Here is a 15,948-nt window from a genome sequence, read left to right on the forward strand (position 1 = left end):
TTTCTTTTTTTTTGTGTGTTTATAATTTTGACCGTGCAAACGCAGCAGGATAGAGCTTCGTGAAGAGGAACATTGTATTTTATACACACCCCTCACTCTGCAACACCACCCCCCCTTCGGCACATGGGGATGAAGTAGGATTTGGTGTTTTTTTAAACTCTTTGACCGTGTCCATGGCAACCCAAACCCCAGTTACGCTCCATTTCGTTTGATTAGTTTGATTAGTTTCAAAGCACATCCCTGAGATATGGTCACAAAGCTAGTTGACGTGGTCACCCCCTTGTGGTCAAGCAGGACTTCACAGTAACTCTGAAGTAAAAGCAAAAAAAAGTCATCGATTAAAAACGTGTAACTTAATCAAGTACATACTCCAGCACACACTGTGTCATGGTCAGTCCACTGAACATCTTAAAGTTGTCTAATACACATTTACACATTAAGCGGTACGTTATGTTCTTACAAAAGTCATAATATGCTGTAAGAAAATAAATAATTCAATACATTTCAAATCGGGTCTTCAGCACAATGCACTGGCCATCATAAACTGTCCATCACACACCGACGCACGCACACACAAACACACGCACACACACACACACACACACACACACACACACACACACACACACACACACACTCCCACACACAATTCTGTGGATAATTATTTTCAATGTTGAGATACCACGAAGAAAGAAAGAAACATCTCATACTGTTTTGTATTCATGACCCCGTGAAGAGTCGTTGCAGTTACCACAGAAAATTAAAATCCTCACAGACGACAGACAGAGTCACTATTTTACACTTTGACTGAGAGCTCGTGTTACACTTGTGTTAACGTAACTCGACTCCACAGACACGGGTTATTCACACAAGCCGCTCGGCGGAGCCCCCTGCAGGCTCCCCGGGTCCAGTAAAACCATCGCTCCCATAGTGTGGCACATCCAAGAGCAGCCCTGTTCCGGGGAACCTGGTCTCCATAATCACAACCTTTGGTTTCGAGTCACAGTGATCCCCCCCTCCACCCCACCCCCAACCCCAGCCCCTCTCCCGACCCCTCTCCCAAAAGGTTGCGCTGGGGTGCGGCGCTGCGCCGTTTAAAGCCGACGCGTCTCTCGAGTTCCTCCCACAAACGGAAACGATTGGTTACATAGGAGGAGGCGGCGGGCTCGGCAAAACCGGAGGACAACGGCAGAATCCTGAGGGTGGTCTCAAAGCTCTGTGGTCTCCCAGCTCACCTCCCGCGGAACCTGGCGTCATTTAGTCCCCGTGTGGATGACGGTGACGGTGGAGGGCCGGTTCCGGGCGGCCTCCGCCACCGCCGGGGGCTCCTCCCGCACCGTGGAGGGGATGTTGGGGTCCGGGCCGTTGGCAGAGGAGGGCAACGGGGCCATCGGAGGACCTGGAGGAGGAGGAATATTTCGGATGGAATTTGCTCTGTGGAATACTTGAATCAGATTGGTCTACGGCGGCAATCAGCGGCAACTTATTTCTGAATAATGATAACTGCTGATCTGTGAATAATGACCGTTTCCACGGGCAACCACTTCTCCGCCTGGTTTCACGTTGTATCACTCCGCCTACATTCTAATGCTGACAAATCCTTGTGGCGCCATCTGGTGACGCTACATAGAAACTACAATGGAAAACTTACAGAGATGAATGCGGACGTCGGTAAAAATCCCAAACGTCCCATTCAGCATGATTCATTTCATGATTAATGTAAAAGCCAGCTGGTCATTATCGCAAAATAACCCCCTTCAGACTGATACAAGACCTGATCACCCCATCTGGGGATATTTTGTCAATGACCGGCTGTCTATTGCGGTTTGTTTAGGTTATATATTGTATATACACGATCAGCCATTAACATTAAAATAACCACTAACAGCTCTGACCCGTGGAGGCATGGACTTCACAAGACCTTTGAAGGTGTCCTCTGGTATCTGGCACCAAGTCGTTAGCAGCAGATCCTTTACGTAAGTCCTGTAAGTTGTGATGTGGGGCCCCCATGGATCAGGCTTGTTGTCCCAGCACATCCAACAGATGCTCCATCGGATCAGACCCTAACCCCGCCCATCCACATGATGTCGAAGAAAACGTGATTCATCAGACCAGGCCACCTTCTTCCATTGCTCCGTGGTCTAGTTCTGATGCTCACATGCCCATTGTAGGTGCTTTCAGCGGTGGACGGGGGTCAGCTTGGACACTCTGACCGGTCCCAACCGCAGCAAGCTGCGATGCACTGTGTGTTCTGACACCTTTCTATCATAGCAGCATTCACCAGTTTGTGCTACAGTGGCTCTTCTGTGGGATGGGACCAGACGGACTAGACTTCACTCCCCACACGCATCAATAAGCCTTGGGCGCCATTGACCTGGTGTTTTGGAGATGCTCTGACCCAGTCGTCTAGCCATCCCAATTTTCGTCCTTGTCAAAGTGGCTCAAATCCTTACGCTTGCCCATTTTTCCTGCTTCCAACACATCAACTTCAAGAACTGACTGTTCACCTACTGCCTCATATATCCCACCCCTTGACAGGTGCCATTGGAACCAGATGATCAATGTCATTCACTTCACCAGTCACTGTTTTAATGTTGTGGCTGATTAGTGTATATGTTATATATGAGCTTATGTGTGTATGTGTACATGTGCATGAGTATAAACCTGTAATGTTTCTGTATGGGATGTCTCCAGCATGTGTATTCGAATGAGTGTGTTTCAGAACAAGCTCCTTGGAGGGTCTTCGTTTTCAGGACAACTTGTTTTTTTCGTCACTACAGAATGAGCTTGATGGAAAGAGGCCAAGCTGAACACAGCTCAATGAAGACTGCGAAGCAAATCATTAAGCGACACTCTGAGGTGAATCACTCACAGTCCTTGCAGGGGAGCGGGGCACAGTCCACCGACTGGCTCTTGGCCGGCGCCCGGGTCTGGGCGTTGGCCGAAGGGTTCGCGGCGTCCACGCTGCTGCCGAAACTGGTGCCGAGCTGCAAACGCCTCATGTGGCGGATCACCGCCGTGGCATTGAAGGCTTGCTGCGATGTGGGGAGAACAGGGGGGTGATAAAGTGTGGAAGGTTAAACATTTGAGATTGCTTGTTGAGATTCCTTGTTCCGCTCGCTCAGGGATGTATGCACAGCTCCAGTAGGATCACGCAAGTAATGTATGAAGCTGAGTAAGTACTGAGGAGCTACTTTGGACTGACGTGCTGGTGGTGAAGGACTTGCTCTTACCCTCCATTTGCTTTTGGCAAAGTTTTTCCGCATCTGCCGGCTGACGGACTCATGAATGTTCTTGCAGAGTGCCGTGTCTCCGGCAATCCTTTAAAAAACACAATAATAGTTGAAAGTTTTAAGGCAATGTAAACAACATTTTTTTGCATTATAAAGGAAATTCCTACCTTTTTTCCCCTGATTTTTTATATATATTTTTTTAATCATTGGGAGTCAACCCGAGCCAAAAAAAAAAAAAAAAAAAAAACTGCACAAAAAATAAGGAATAATAATAAAATGCTCCAGTTCTTTATCAACTGGAAATACATATCCATACAGTTCCATCTGAAAATCAATCAAATCCAAAGCCAGATAATACATTTTCACCCTTCTGGAACACATCTGGTGAAACAGATCCAATTCATTCCTCATCGTGTTGTCTTCCACATACGACGTCTGCATCCAGCGACGGCCATTTCTCACCGTTAAGACGGCCATTATCTGTGTCACCAAACACAGATTTGAATCAGGTGGACCACCTGCCCCGAACCTGGAGCGGCCATTACCGGCGAACGGCGCCATTGGTACCGGGGATGCGGCCGCCCACGCTCGCCGCTTCTCGTTAGCCACAGCTCGGGCCTGGGAAAGCATTCTAATTGTTCATTAGAGGCCTGGCATTCTTCAAGGATCCTTCAGGACACTGACCGCTAATTGGCGCTAATTTATTCTGAGAATTCTCTCACAGCGCTCGGTTTTCGAGGTTCAGAGCCATGGCGACAGATGACAGTGGGAGGACACGTTCGCCGTGACAAATGCGTCAGCTGGGGGGGGGGGGGGGCGATCTGCGTCACGCCGTTGTTTGGCGACGGCGGCGAAACGTGGGCGCGGGGGCCTCGGGTATTGTCTGAGGCCGGGGGGCCCGGGCAAGCATCTCACCAGGGGTGCTGCAGGGCTTGGTCGCACGTGAACCGCTTCTCCGGGTCCTTCTCCATGAGGCGGCTGATGAAGTCTTTGGCTGCGCCGGGCACAACAAATCAATCAGAATGAGAATCAGAACCGGAGCCACATTGCATTTATTTTTATGTACAAGGAATTGATCTTGGGTTGGTGCATTTGAGTCCAGACAGAGGAGTAAAAAAAACTGAATATACAAAATGTGCTCTATATACAATAAAGATAAATGAAAGTGTCTGGCAAGCGGCAGTGTGGTTGCCAGTATCGACTGTGGCTCTAAACCGAAATATGTTAGGATATTTCTGTAGAGGATGAATAATAATAGTGGTATGGACACGGTTAACAAAGGATGGGTTCGGTCTTAATGGTCACAAATGTCAGATGAATTAACATTCTGACAAATGTTTCTACTTCTCCAGAATGTGAATTGATTATACAGATGGCCTTTTATTGATTTTATTCTTTTTTGGAGATTTATTTCATTTTCATGGTATTTTTGGTTATTTTATTATAATATTGCCTTGTTTTGTAATTTTTTAGTTTTCTATTTTTCATTCTTTTTACTTTATTATGTTTGCCTATTGTTTTGCTGTGTGTAGCAGTATTGGGATACAGTATTATGCTCTTACAGTCAGTTTTTTTTCCCCAGAGTTAGAAATCATTCAGTACATTGACGAAGACACATTGTGAAGTAATAGTACATTTGTACGCACACGCACACACACACACACACGACGTGCGCGTGACAGTGCTCACCGGAGTCGGAGATATCGTCCCAGTACGGGGCGTCAAACTCGTAGTCGGCTTTGAGGATCTGCTCAAAGAGCTTGGAGTCGTTCTCGTCGTAGAAGGGAGGGTAACCGCACAGCCTGCACACACGTTACACAACACTAAGCGCTGCTGCCGCCCAAACTTCACCCCAAAAACATTTTCTGTGGACTCATCTCCTTCATGTCTGGTCTTTTAAGCACACACCCACACACACACACACAGACACACACACACCCCAAAAGAGAACAAAAAAAAAAAAAAATCCCGAAAAAGCCCTTTGAAAACTATGAGCCAGTGGCTGTCGATGTTTCTACCTCCCTGGTTTGTGGCGGCATCATAAACTCTTCCACTCTATAACCTCCACACTTTTCACACTTAACAAATGAGGGATAACGAGGCTGCGGGTTCTCACCGCTCATTCGTCAGATCTGTGTCACTGGGAGCACTTAACAAACGACCGGATAAGCTAAAGGAGACAAGAGGTACGAGATGGTTTCTCCTCCAGCGCGTACATCCATCGCCCCCATCCACCCCCACCCACACGTTTTGCCTGAAGAGGAGACGCCTCAAATCTGAAAAAATAAGACGCCGCGGTCTGCACTCACAGGATGTAAGCGATGACCCCGATGGACCAGCAGTCCACAGCTTTGCTGTAGGGTTTCTGCGCCAAAACCTCCGGGGCTGGGAAAACACAAGTACAAAACATGGTGTCCGACAAAGTATTAATTCATTGTCAAGAGGTAGAAGCTCACCTTTTTTCACGTTTTTCTTCGCAAAATCGGTCAGTACAAATTCAAATCAAAAAGTGCATGACAACTGAGCCTCACATTGAATTTTAATGCAAACATGTGCAACGTGTTTGTACAAAAAAAAGGTCTAAAGTCCAATGTCCAAAGTCTAAATCTTAAATCGAATACCAATAACCGAAAAGAGCGCGCAGAGGTCTACTCAGAAACTTTTTTTTTTTTTTTTTTCAAATTTTTCTTTACTACTTAAAAATAAAAATGTTTTACTTTATTGAATCTACAGGAATGAATTAAGTCATTGGCCAAAATAATTTGCGGAATTTGACCTCCTTGTAACTCGGTCTGGGGGCGTGAGCATCCTGTTCCAGCGTCTCAAAATGTACAGCCATTATTCTACACATCAAATCTCTCCACACGCAGAAATTCATTACGGGGATGAATCTCACTGAACACGTTGAGTTTTTTTGGTTTTCGGCAGACTCACCCACGTATCCAGGGGTCCCGCAGGCCGTGGCCATCACGTCGCCCGTCCCTTCCATCTTGGAGAGGCCGAAATCGCTGATCATGATCTTGGACTCATCATGAGGGTTAAAGTACAGCAGGTTCTCTGGCTGGGAGGAAACAACTAGTTAGAACGTGTGTGTGTGTGTGTGTGTGTGTGTGTGCGTGTGTGTGGAGGTACACGTGTCCCTGGCTGCACCGAAGGACCTGCAATCGACTATGTACGCCCCCCGGGGTATTCAACTGCATCCTGCTGGGGGCCAAAGTCTTTGAGACCTGGTACTGGTTTAAGAGTCTGACAAATTGGTTTAAGAGTTGAGAGAGTTGTTGTTGTTGTTGTTGTTGCTGCAGTTAAAAGAAAAAAAGAAAAATCTCTAAAAAAGACAATGCAAAACAATATTCTTCAAATTATCTATTATAAGTTTACAAAAATGTTTACAGTACATTCAGTAACATTCAGTACAACAGTACATTCTGGATATTCTGTCAGGTTTTATATTCCTGCTTCTGCAGAGTCATTGTTTTTGGTCCTTCGGGCCCTTCAGGTATTTCTGAAATGAATGTACCTGCAGCTCATTGCCAACCTTCATAATGTATTCCAAGGGCCAGACTGCATTAATATGTGGGCCACATTTGGCCTGTGGGCCAGCGGTTGGATAGGTCTGGCGCACAATGTTTAATTTTTGTATTTAGTCCGACAACCTCTGTGCATCTAAAGAAGCCTCGGCGTTGAGAAACGAGCGCCGACGGAGCGATTTCCCAGCAGATTTTCCGTCTTTTCTTTTGACTCGGAGCGTGCCGCTCTACGGAAACCGGAGCGGTGTATGTGGTCAGGGCTGGACTCATATGTTTGAGGAACACTCCGCCCTTGACAATGTCACGAGCCAAACCGACTCTTCTGACTCTCGCTCCCAGTCACTTTTCTTCGCTGGAGCCGTTTTTTTTTCCTGGTCTGGATCTGATGAATGAGTACAGACTTGGCGAGCTGATTCCTATTATAAATGAAGTGAGCTCCCATGGCGCCTTAGTGCCAGAAAACTGCATTACTTTATTGTAATCCTCCTTTAAGGCAACATTCAACAATATCACAATAATTATAATAAGCCAGACGATATTCTAGTCTCATAACCGCGGTATCGGTATCATAACGATATGCGTCCGGATTTACCTACGCCCGCCGGGTCTGAACGGGGAGGGGGAGCCTGTACCTTGAGGTCGCGGTGCACGATGCCCATGGAGTGCAGGTAGTTGACAGCGTCCAGGACCTGGCGGATCAGCCGGCTGGCGTCCATCTCGGTGTAGAATCCCTTCTCCACGATGCGATCGAACAGCTCTCCTCCAGACACGCTGCCGGCGTACGGCGGGAGACAACAGCATGAGGACGGAGTATTCATGAGGACGCTACCGTCTGCGGCCCGCGTTGCCGTTGCTTAAAGAAATCGGTCACGCGTTGACCTGCGGGAGCATGTCAGCGCGGAGACTTCCGGGATGAAGGTTGGACTTAGCGCGAAATGAGGAAAACGACCGCGAGACGAGCGGGCGATTAACGATAGGAGAGGCGACTCCGGCGGCGGCGCACAAACGCGCCGGGCGGAGGGGGTGAGGTACTCACAGCTGCATGATGAGGTACAGGTGGTTGGAGCTCTCGTAGATGTCCTCCAGCGCCACGATGTTCTCGTGCTTGATCCTGAGAGAGCGAGAGAGATAGAGAAAAGCCCAGAGGAGTGGAGGAGTCATCTCACTCAGCGCCGACGACGAGGACAACGCAATTAGCGACGCCGCGTCGAGGGAAAGTGCTTCAGTCATTACGCAAATGAAGCGTTTCGCTGCTTTGCCGGTATTGGTACGTGTGTGTGTGTGTGTGCGTGCGTGCGTGCGTGCGTGCGTGCATAGTACAGAAAACCCCATGTAAATCTCAAAAGAGGAAGAACACCATTTTCTGTGTTGGGAAGGGGGAGGGAGGGGGTGGGGGTTGTGAAAACAGGCTAATAAGTTCGCCACAGAGGCAGCGGAAACGGATGGAAGGTAAAAAAAAAAAAATCGATCTAGGTGTTGGAAGGCTGCCAGGCAGGCAGGGTGGGGTGGGCCAACGAGAGGAGAGGCAGAGGATCAGAAACCATGAGAAAAAGGAGGGGGGGTAACTGGAGTCAAAGTATAGCAACGGTAACCAGGCAACCGTGCCCAACAACTGGAGTTCTCATGTCAGGAGTGAGTGATAAACCCAAACCTCAGAGGGGGAATTACCCATCAGGCCTCGGGGGTGAACCGAGTGTCACCTGGCGTCGCAGCCATTTGTTATGTTGTGAGGGAGTGTGTGTGTGTGTGTGTGTGTGTGTGTGTGTGTGTGTGTGTGTGTGTGTGTGTGTGTGTGTGTGTGTGTGTGTGTGTGTGTGTGTGTGTGCGTGCCTGTGTGTTAAAATAGACTGGGAGGACGGATGGGATTTGACAAGGAAGTCACTTTGCTCGACAGCAGCTGTTAAACAAACCGCGTCGAGCCTCCATTCCTCTCCTGCTCTAAATCATCTCCCGAGTTTGCTCCGGCCGCAGGAGGAATTTTCAGGGAGAAGAAGTTTCAAGTTTTTATCCCCCCCCGGGCCGACGACATCCCGGGGTGGTGACCCCTCCCTCCCCTCCCTCCCACCAGCCCCTCCGGGGGGGTGGGGGGGCCGCGCTGACGTTGCTTACTTCCTCAGAACGGTGATCTCATTCTCGATGCTGGTCTCCTTCCCCTTCAGTGCTTTTTTGGGTATGCACTTTATCGCCACCATCTTTCCCGTGGCCTTCTCCCGAGCCATGACCACTTCGGAGAACGCACCGCTGGGAAAAAACACAAGCGAGAGAGCGAGAGAGAGAGAGGGAGAGGGGGAAGGGGAGCGAGAGAGAAAGAGAGAGAGAGAGACAGAGAGAGAGAGAGAGAGAGAGCGAGCGAGCGAGAGAGAGAGAGAGGGAGAGCGAGAGAGCGAGAGAGAGAGCAAGAGAGGGAGAGAGCAAGAGAGGGAGAGAGCACACTGGTCAGCCTTACATAAGCGCGGGGGTATTGACATAGAAAAGCTATGCTAAGTGAGCAGGGCGCGGGCAGACGGGACAGGGTACACAAACAGCATATTGTGAATATTTACTGAGAACCGTCTTGCTGCGTGTGTGCACTCGTGTCCGGCCGATCGCACGGCAAACCCTTTTAAGACCTAAAAACCCCCCCCCAAAAAACACCCATTTAGGACGGCGAATGGCGTGGCTTCCCCAGGGGCCATCTGTCCTCATACACGAAAGCCCTAAAAAGCAAATTCGGAATTAAGGGAATATTTGCTGAAGCAATCTGTGTCTGTTGCCATGTCACCGCATGCAAGGTTAACTGGGTAAGTCTCTCTGAGTTACACATGCAGCCTAATTCCTTTTTTCTTGGCCGCCGCCTGAGACGCGGCGTCCACGCGGCTCCGGGGGGGTTGCGTCACAGATCTGGAACGGGGATTAATCGATTGAGGTTCACGCGTCTAAAACCCCTTTGACCAAAAGGAGCGATAGCGTGATAATCCAGGATCTACTTGCTCGATCAAACGTGCGCCGTGATCGGCTTGTCTGAGCGGCGGGAACTAAATACCAATCAATCCCGAATTTTCGTTTTTCAGTTTATTGGGTTGGTTTATCCCCGCCCCCCCGCCGCGCCTTTCGATCCGCGTGAGCGAACTGAAGATCTGAGTCGACGTTCACCTCCGCGTCGGCTTTTTATCCCTTTTAAAACCAAGCACGACGGCTCACATAACAGTTTCCAGGCCGTTATACACTCGCCGGGTAATAAGTTCCTCCCAGCAGGCTCTGAACCCGGCACGTTAAGTCCCCTACGGTCATCAAATCCATGCTAATCCCTCTCCCGGCGCCCGGCAGGGGGAGGGACGGCCGGAGCAACAGGATGCGAACAAAGACCAAGGGCAAAGTCAGTACATCGGCACCTGAGCGCAGGGGCGGGGGCGGGGCCGGGGTAGGGCCTGTCGGCGATGGGATGGAAAACCACCCGGGAGCAAAGGGAGGGAACCGGTGAGGGTACAGAAGGTTGGGATATGGGATATGATACGATGTGAAAAAAATTCAAGTCGAGGGCTTGTGCGGGTTGAGGGAACTGAGGCCCAAAAGAAAAAAAAAAAAAAAAAAAAAAAAACCCCAGTGTCACCGTGGCGCACCCTTCTACAACAATACCTCCCTCCCCAGCCGCTGCTGCGAGGGAAAATAACCATCATTTCCATTCCGCGCATGCAGCTGTGTCCTACAGCTGTGACCGTGGACGTGAGCGGTACAGGTTTCCAGGGGCTGCGACACGCCTCGCACATGTCTGGTTTTTCGGCAACAGGAGAAACTTGATGATTAAAACCCACAGGAAGCCCGTGAACTGTTCGGAGCAGCGGCGCTATCTGTGGCCCCGCCCATCCCCAAACCCACCGCCACCACGCTGGGTTGAGACGTAGCAGCGGCTGCAGCGTTTCCTGTCAATGACACAATAACACCAAACCGGGTGCGACTCCCCCCCCTCCCTTACACCCCCACCCCCCTGCACCGTCACCCGTGACAAATTCTGATACAGGTTCCGAGAGCAACTGGGGTTTTTTTGTTTTACAAGCAGCCATGGCCACGCGCACTAAACACAGCTCACGTCAGGTGAAATTTAGCTCTCGAGTGATTACAGACATGAAGCCACACGTAGGTCGTCTGAACGCCACGCCTTGATGAAGGATCACTGTCGAATCTGCCGAAACGTCTCGTCGTGCATTCCGCCTCCGAGCACCTGTTGCAGAGGCGTGATCTGACGAGGAGGCGGAACGTTCCCTAAAACCGCATCTGTATCACAGTACGACAGTGTGCGTTCGTGTGCGTGTGCATGTGTCTTCGTGTGCGCGTGAGTATGCAGCCACGACAGAAAAGATCGCCGTGCCCGTTTTTAAAATTCATATCCATTCATCTGTGAAGGCCCCTCGGCGGCGGCTGCAGCTGCAGATAGAGCACGACGCTATCCCCAAAAAGTAAAATGTCTCGGCCTCAGTGTTGTGCTGTGTTCTGTCTGGGGGGATTTCCTGAAGTCTGAGTGTTTGGAAAAAAATGTTATATATATATATATATATATATATATATATATATATATATTTTTTTTTTTTTTTTTTATTATTATTATTTTTTTATTATTATTTTTTTTTAATTCATGCAAGCGTCACCTCTGCTGTGTGTGTGCGTGTGCCGGTGTTGTTTCGGCCTGAATCACCTTGCGTGAGACGTGTTGGGGCGGCCCGTTACACAACATATGTGACGGCTAATCCAGGTGTGCGCCAGGTGTGTGCCAGGTGTAACCGACTGTGTCCGCCGGGGGGGAAGGGGGATAGAAAACGCCGTCTTTGGTTTTGAAATTTCTTTGGAAAAGCAAACGGATAAGAAGCCCCCTCGCCTCTCGCCCACGCTCCGCAGCGCGCAAATCAAATAGAAAAAAAAAACAAAAGACGGCAAAATCGCCGGGACGGAAATGGACCGATGTTGACTACATCGATTCCAATTCGGGGATTTCCTCCGTGAGATGAGGTCTGTGTTCGTGAGGACGTTTGTTGAACACCGAAACAGCTCTTTTACCCTTTTTTACCCTTTTACCCAACGGATCCCAGGTGAAGCCACGTGGTCGGTGTGCGTACGTGTCGGATCCCAACGGGCCTGGTTTGGCCAATAAGAGTCTAAAAATACCTTGTGGTTATTGTGACGAAGGCTTCCACCACTGGCGCTGTTTCTCCCCCACGTCAACCGTCCGGCACCGCACTCTCACAAAGGACCAATTAAAACACAGACGGTTACTAAATCTTGCGCGCGCCATGCAACACCTGTATTCCTTTGCAGTGATTGTCGCCCCGTCATCGACAGCCACAGCTTTTTCATATCCACCTATGCCATTTAAGTACGGTGCTTTTTTTTAATTATTATTTTCATTTAATTTTTTTTAAAGATGTGTTTCGGGTGCTGGAGGAGGGAGATGGGAGGCAGCCCTGATGGAACGGGCGAGGTCTCCTATCATCGCAGTTGCCTAGCTGCCATTTCACACACTCGGCTCGCTCTCAAGGACCTGAGGCCCCCCCCCACCACCACCACCACCACCACCACCACCACCACCACCACCCTCTCCATGCGCCGCGTTGGAGGAACAGATCAATGCGGCCCGCGCTCCCACGGCGGGGGCCGGGTCGGGCTCTAAGCGGGGCCGGCTTAACACCAGCTGGGGAACGCCACTTCCTGCTCGTCAACTTAAAACTTCGACACAAGCTGAGGAAATCCTCTTTGAATGTAAAAAAAAGAATGCGCCGAGGATGAGGCCGTGAACATCGGAGGGAAAAATAAATAAAATTTAAAAATGAATCGTCTGCGGCTTGTCGGCCGGGTTTCCCCCCCCCCCCCCGAGAGCGGAGCCAGCAGACCATTCAAAATCAACAAAGCCGCCCGAATAAAAAAATAAAATAAAAGAGAAGGAGTGCGTCGGCGGCGAAACACGACAAAGCACTCGAGAGGGCCAAAAAGTGGAGTGCATCTTTCGGCAGAGAAACGCAGAGCACCTCACCCCCCACAGGAGTCCGCTTCCTCAGAACCACGGCACCACGGAACCCCCCCCCCACCGCCTTAAGGCCCCAAATTTAGCCGTGAGGCAAGTGGGAGATCTGAAGGGAGGCTTGGGGGAAGCGCAAAATCTCATTAGCTCATAACAGCCGCCGCGTGACAACGGAGAAACAAAGAAGCCGCGAGAGCATTGCCGGCAGCGCTGCCGGTTCCCCGTTTCCAAAACCCTCTATCGATCCGTGAAACACAACCAGTCACCACCTTTTTCGCAGCGATCGATCACCACTTGCAGTTTGAGAACAAAATTGTTTCCCTACGTGAATCTTGTACCTCGGCGTGCAATGTAAAACGAGTGGAGTGACACCGGACGTCCTCATTATTTGGACGCTCCAACCTGGCTTCCTCAGATTGGGCGACAGCTTTGCCGCGGGGGGAAGGGACGAGGATTAGGGTTAGGACGGCGCCGAAGGAGTCGCAGAGTTGGAAGCGGCTTCGGGCGGCCGCCCAGAGGAAGCTTCGAAGGGATGATCCCCTCTGGCGACCGCGGTGCAGAGGGAAGGCGGGGTCAGGGGGAGGAGGGGACGGAGGAGGAAGACCGCGATAATCTACGCCTCCTCCCCCTCCGCGTCGCTCTTTATTCTAGATCTGGTTTTAATCCCCTCCTCACGGCGAGGCAAAGCCCTGGGTGGGGGGGGAGGGTGGTGCAGGGTGGTGAAGGCTCGGGTGCGGTGAGGAGTGGCGCGGCGGCTTTCTGGGCCCCGCTGTGACCCTGTGACCCCCCTATGGAGCAACAAGCCGCCCCTTGGTTTTGGACAAACGGAGGAGGGGTCCAGAGCCCTATGCTCATTCAACCAGGTCGTTGTTTGGGCGGTGAGTCGGCACGGTTCTCTGATGTCATTCAGGGGTCCTTCACAGATAAATGAAAATCCCTGGGGGACGGGGAGGAGGGCGGAGGGCGGAGGGGGATGGGGCATGACTGCGCGCTGTCCGTTAGGACTGTGTCACTGTGGAAGCGGCGCAGCGGCGGTGTCACACATGGAGTTATGAATCATAAATCCATTCGGACGTTATGATGCTGCTCTGTGGCTGGAGAGGAGAAGGCGGATCCCAGAAGAGGGGGTTCTGCGTGAAACAGACGTCAGATAGATGAACCCGGGTGAGCACATTGTCCCCGGGCCTCGTTTAGCAAGCCCCTCTCATTCCTCTCTTATACGCTATGAAATAGTTTGTGTTCATATTGGGATGAAACTCGCCCCTAGCAAGCAGCCATCACTTGGCCAGGAAGCCTGCATTTGCTTTTATGAACGGAGGAGATTAATGAGGGCCGCTGGGGCCGCTTGCTCGCCTTTTTTTATTCATTTATTTTTTATTTATTTTTCTTTTTAGCTCAGACTGACATTCAATTCCAAAGACACTAAACATATTTCCCCGGGGGCGCTACTTCTTTAATGCGTGCATCCCTTACATAAACACTGAAATGTCATCACCACGTTCCCAGACGTCAACATCACCGCTGGACAGACTCATAACTCATTTCGTTCCTCACCTCGGTCTTGACCAAAATCCCCTCCACCGCAAGACATTTCTATTTGGGGTAAAATAGCATTCAAGGAGACAAGTTACGAGGAGTAAAATATATATATATGCTTTTTTTTTTTTTTATCCTCGAAGCCCAATAAAGCAACTTGTAAAGCCACTTACATGCACTTAACAAGACAAGACAAATAAACCACAGGCATGGAGCACTTTTTAACTGTGGTTGCGGCGTGTTTGCTTTGTAAATAAGTCCTTTTAAACTCGGCCTTCGCCTTCATTCCTGACACTGTAATGTCTATTTTCTGGCTGGAATCTGGTAAAATGTTAAATGAAGTATGTCTGCTGTTCTGAGCTGCATCATCATCATCATGTGGAGCAGCAAGGAGAGGGAAGCCTGTGGTCAGGGCCCATTTCACACATTAATAATGATCATCTGGGGGAATGAGAGTAAACAACAACAGCAGCAGCAACTCTCGAGCCTTTTTTCACATCCAAGTGTTTTTTTTTTTTTTTGTAAAACACAGTTTGGGAGCAGCGCGCGGGCACGCGCGTCAACTCAGCCGTGCACGCGCACCATCCCTCTCTCAACCTGCAGACATCATCACCTCCATCCATGATTTAATGTTGACCGTTTGACCGGTGGTTTGTCCCCCCCCTCCCCCACCTGCACCCACCCGGGCCTCCGGGGCCGTGTGGCCGCCTCGTCCCGCACTTAATTTGGGGGATATTCAACAGCTGCCGGGGCCGCGGCGCCGGTTTCCTTCTATTCGCGCGACTGGACGCGAAGTTTGGAGCCGGCGCGCGGCGAGAGAAACACACACGAAGACCAGACGCTCACTCACGTCCCCAGCACTTCCTTGAAGTCGAAGATCTTCTTGATGTCCTCGACGTGCTTCTTCCAGGACCCGGCTCCGGCTCCGGACTCTCCGTTCTCTTTCGCCATTCCGCGGCGTTGGCGGCGGCAGGAGGCTCCGTCCGGGCGTCGGTCTCCGCAGGAATCGCCGCTTCACTCGCGCGTCCTGCTGCTCCGCGTTTCTCCCAAAATGCGTCGGTTCGGGTCCGGGTCCGGCTCCGGCTCCCGATCAGCCCATCCGTGCGGCTGCTCTCGGTCTCCGGGTCCTCTAATCTGTCTGACGTCGCGGCTCCCCAGCCCGATCTGCTCCGAGCGGCGCGTCCCGTCCGATGCGGTGCGGTGCGGTGCGGTGCGGCGCGGCGCGGCTCAACTCCCCTCCCTGCAGGGCGACAGACGCCGGTGTGCGAGTGCGTTCTGACTTGTGCGAGTCGGTCTGATACCGAACCACGGAGGAGCCACTGAGTCACACCGCCCGCCCCGCGGTCGTCATGACAACGGGAGTGTGGGAGGATGCCGGGCGTCACGCGGACGGAGCGCTCCAAGTGTTCGCATTGCACCAAATCCAACGATCCATTGGGGCGAACTCCGCTGGAGCGAACCGCGGGTGCTGTGGTTCTGGTTCTGGGTTGATCAACTTTTCCGTGGCAACACCCTGCACGGAAGACTAAGTTCTGATAGACCCCTCCCTCCCATTCACAAAAAAAAAACGCGAAAAATTACAAATATATATAAATACATACATCTAAATGTTTATATCTTTAAATTTGACATTTTTATATATACGATGAATACATAAAAAAAAAAA

General features: G+C 50.7%; 1 protein-coding gene across 1 annotated transcript; it reads right to left on the reverse strand.

The window, feature by feature from the left end:
* Positions 1–1,071: 1,071 nt before the first annotated feature.
* Positions 1,072–15,535, reverse strand: camk1db (calcium/calmodulin-dependent protein kinase 1Db). The gene is made up of 11 exons (XM_080001854.1): positions 15,133–15,535; positions 8,870–9,001; positions 7,797–7,871; positions 7,393–7,531; positions 6,168–6,294; positions 5,543–5,618; positions 4,923–5,035; positions 4,149–4,227; positions 3,234–3,321; positions 2,873–3,035; positions 1,072–1,399 (listed from the first exon to the last, which is right to left on the reverse strand). Exons 1-11 carry the CDS (start codon positions 15,231–15,233, stop codon positions 1,254–1,256), a joined length of 1,239 nt encoding a protein of 412 aa, XP_079857980.1. The 5' UTR covers positions 15,234–15,535; the 3' UTR covers positions 1,072–1,253.
* Positions 15,536–15,948: the final 413 nt, after the last annotated feature.

Source organism: Zeus faber, assembly GCF_960531495.2.
Source record: "Zeus faber genome assembly, chromosome: 6".
Lineage (NCBI taxonomy): Eukaryota > Metazoa > Chordata > Actinopteri > Zeiformes > Zeidae > Zeus > Zeus faber.

Coding starts and splice junctions, on each gene's coding strand:
- camk1db (XM_080001854.1), bottom strand. CDS start 15,233: ATGGCGAAAGAGAACGGAGAGTCCGGAGCCGGAGCCGGGTCCTGGAAG. Junction 7,532..7,796: donor CTGTACCTCATCATGCAGCT/GTGAGTACCTCA, acceptor GTACGCCGGCAG/CGTGTCTGGAGGAGAGCTGT. Junction 3,322..4,148: donor CAAGCCCTGCAGCACCCCTG/GTGAGATGCTTG, acceptor TGTTTTTTAAAG/GATTGCCGGAGACACGGCAC.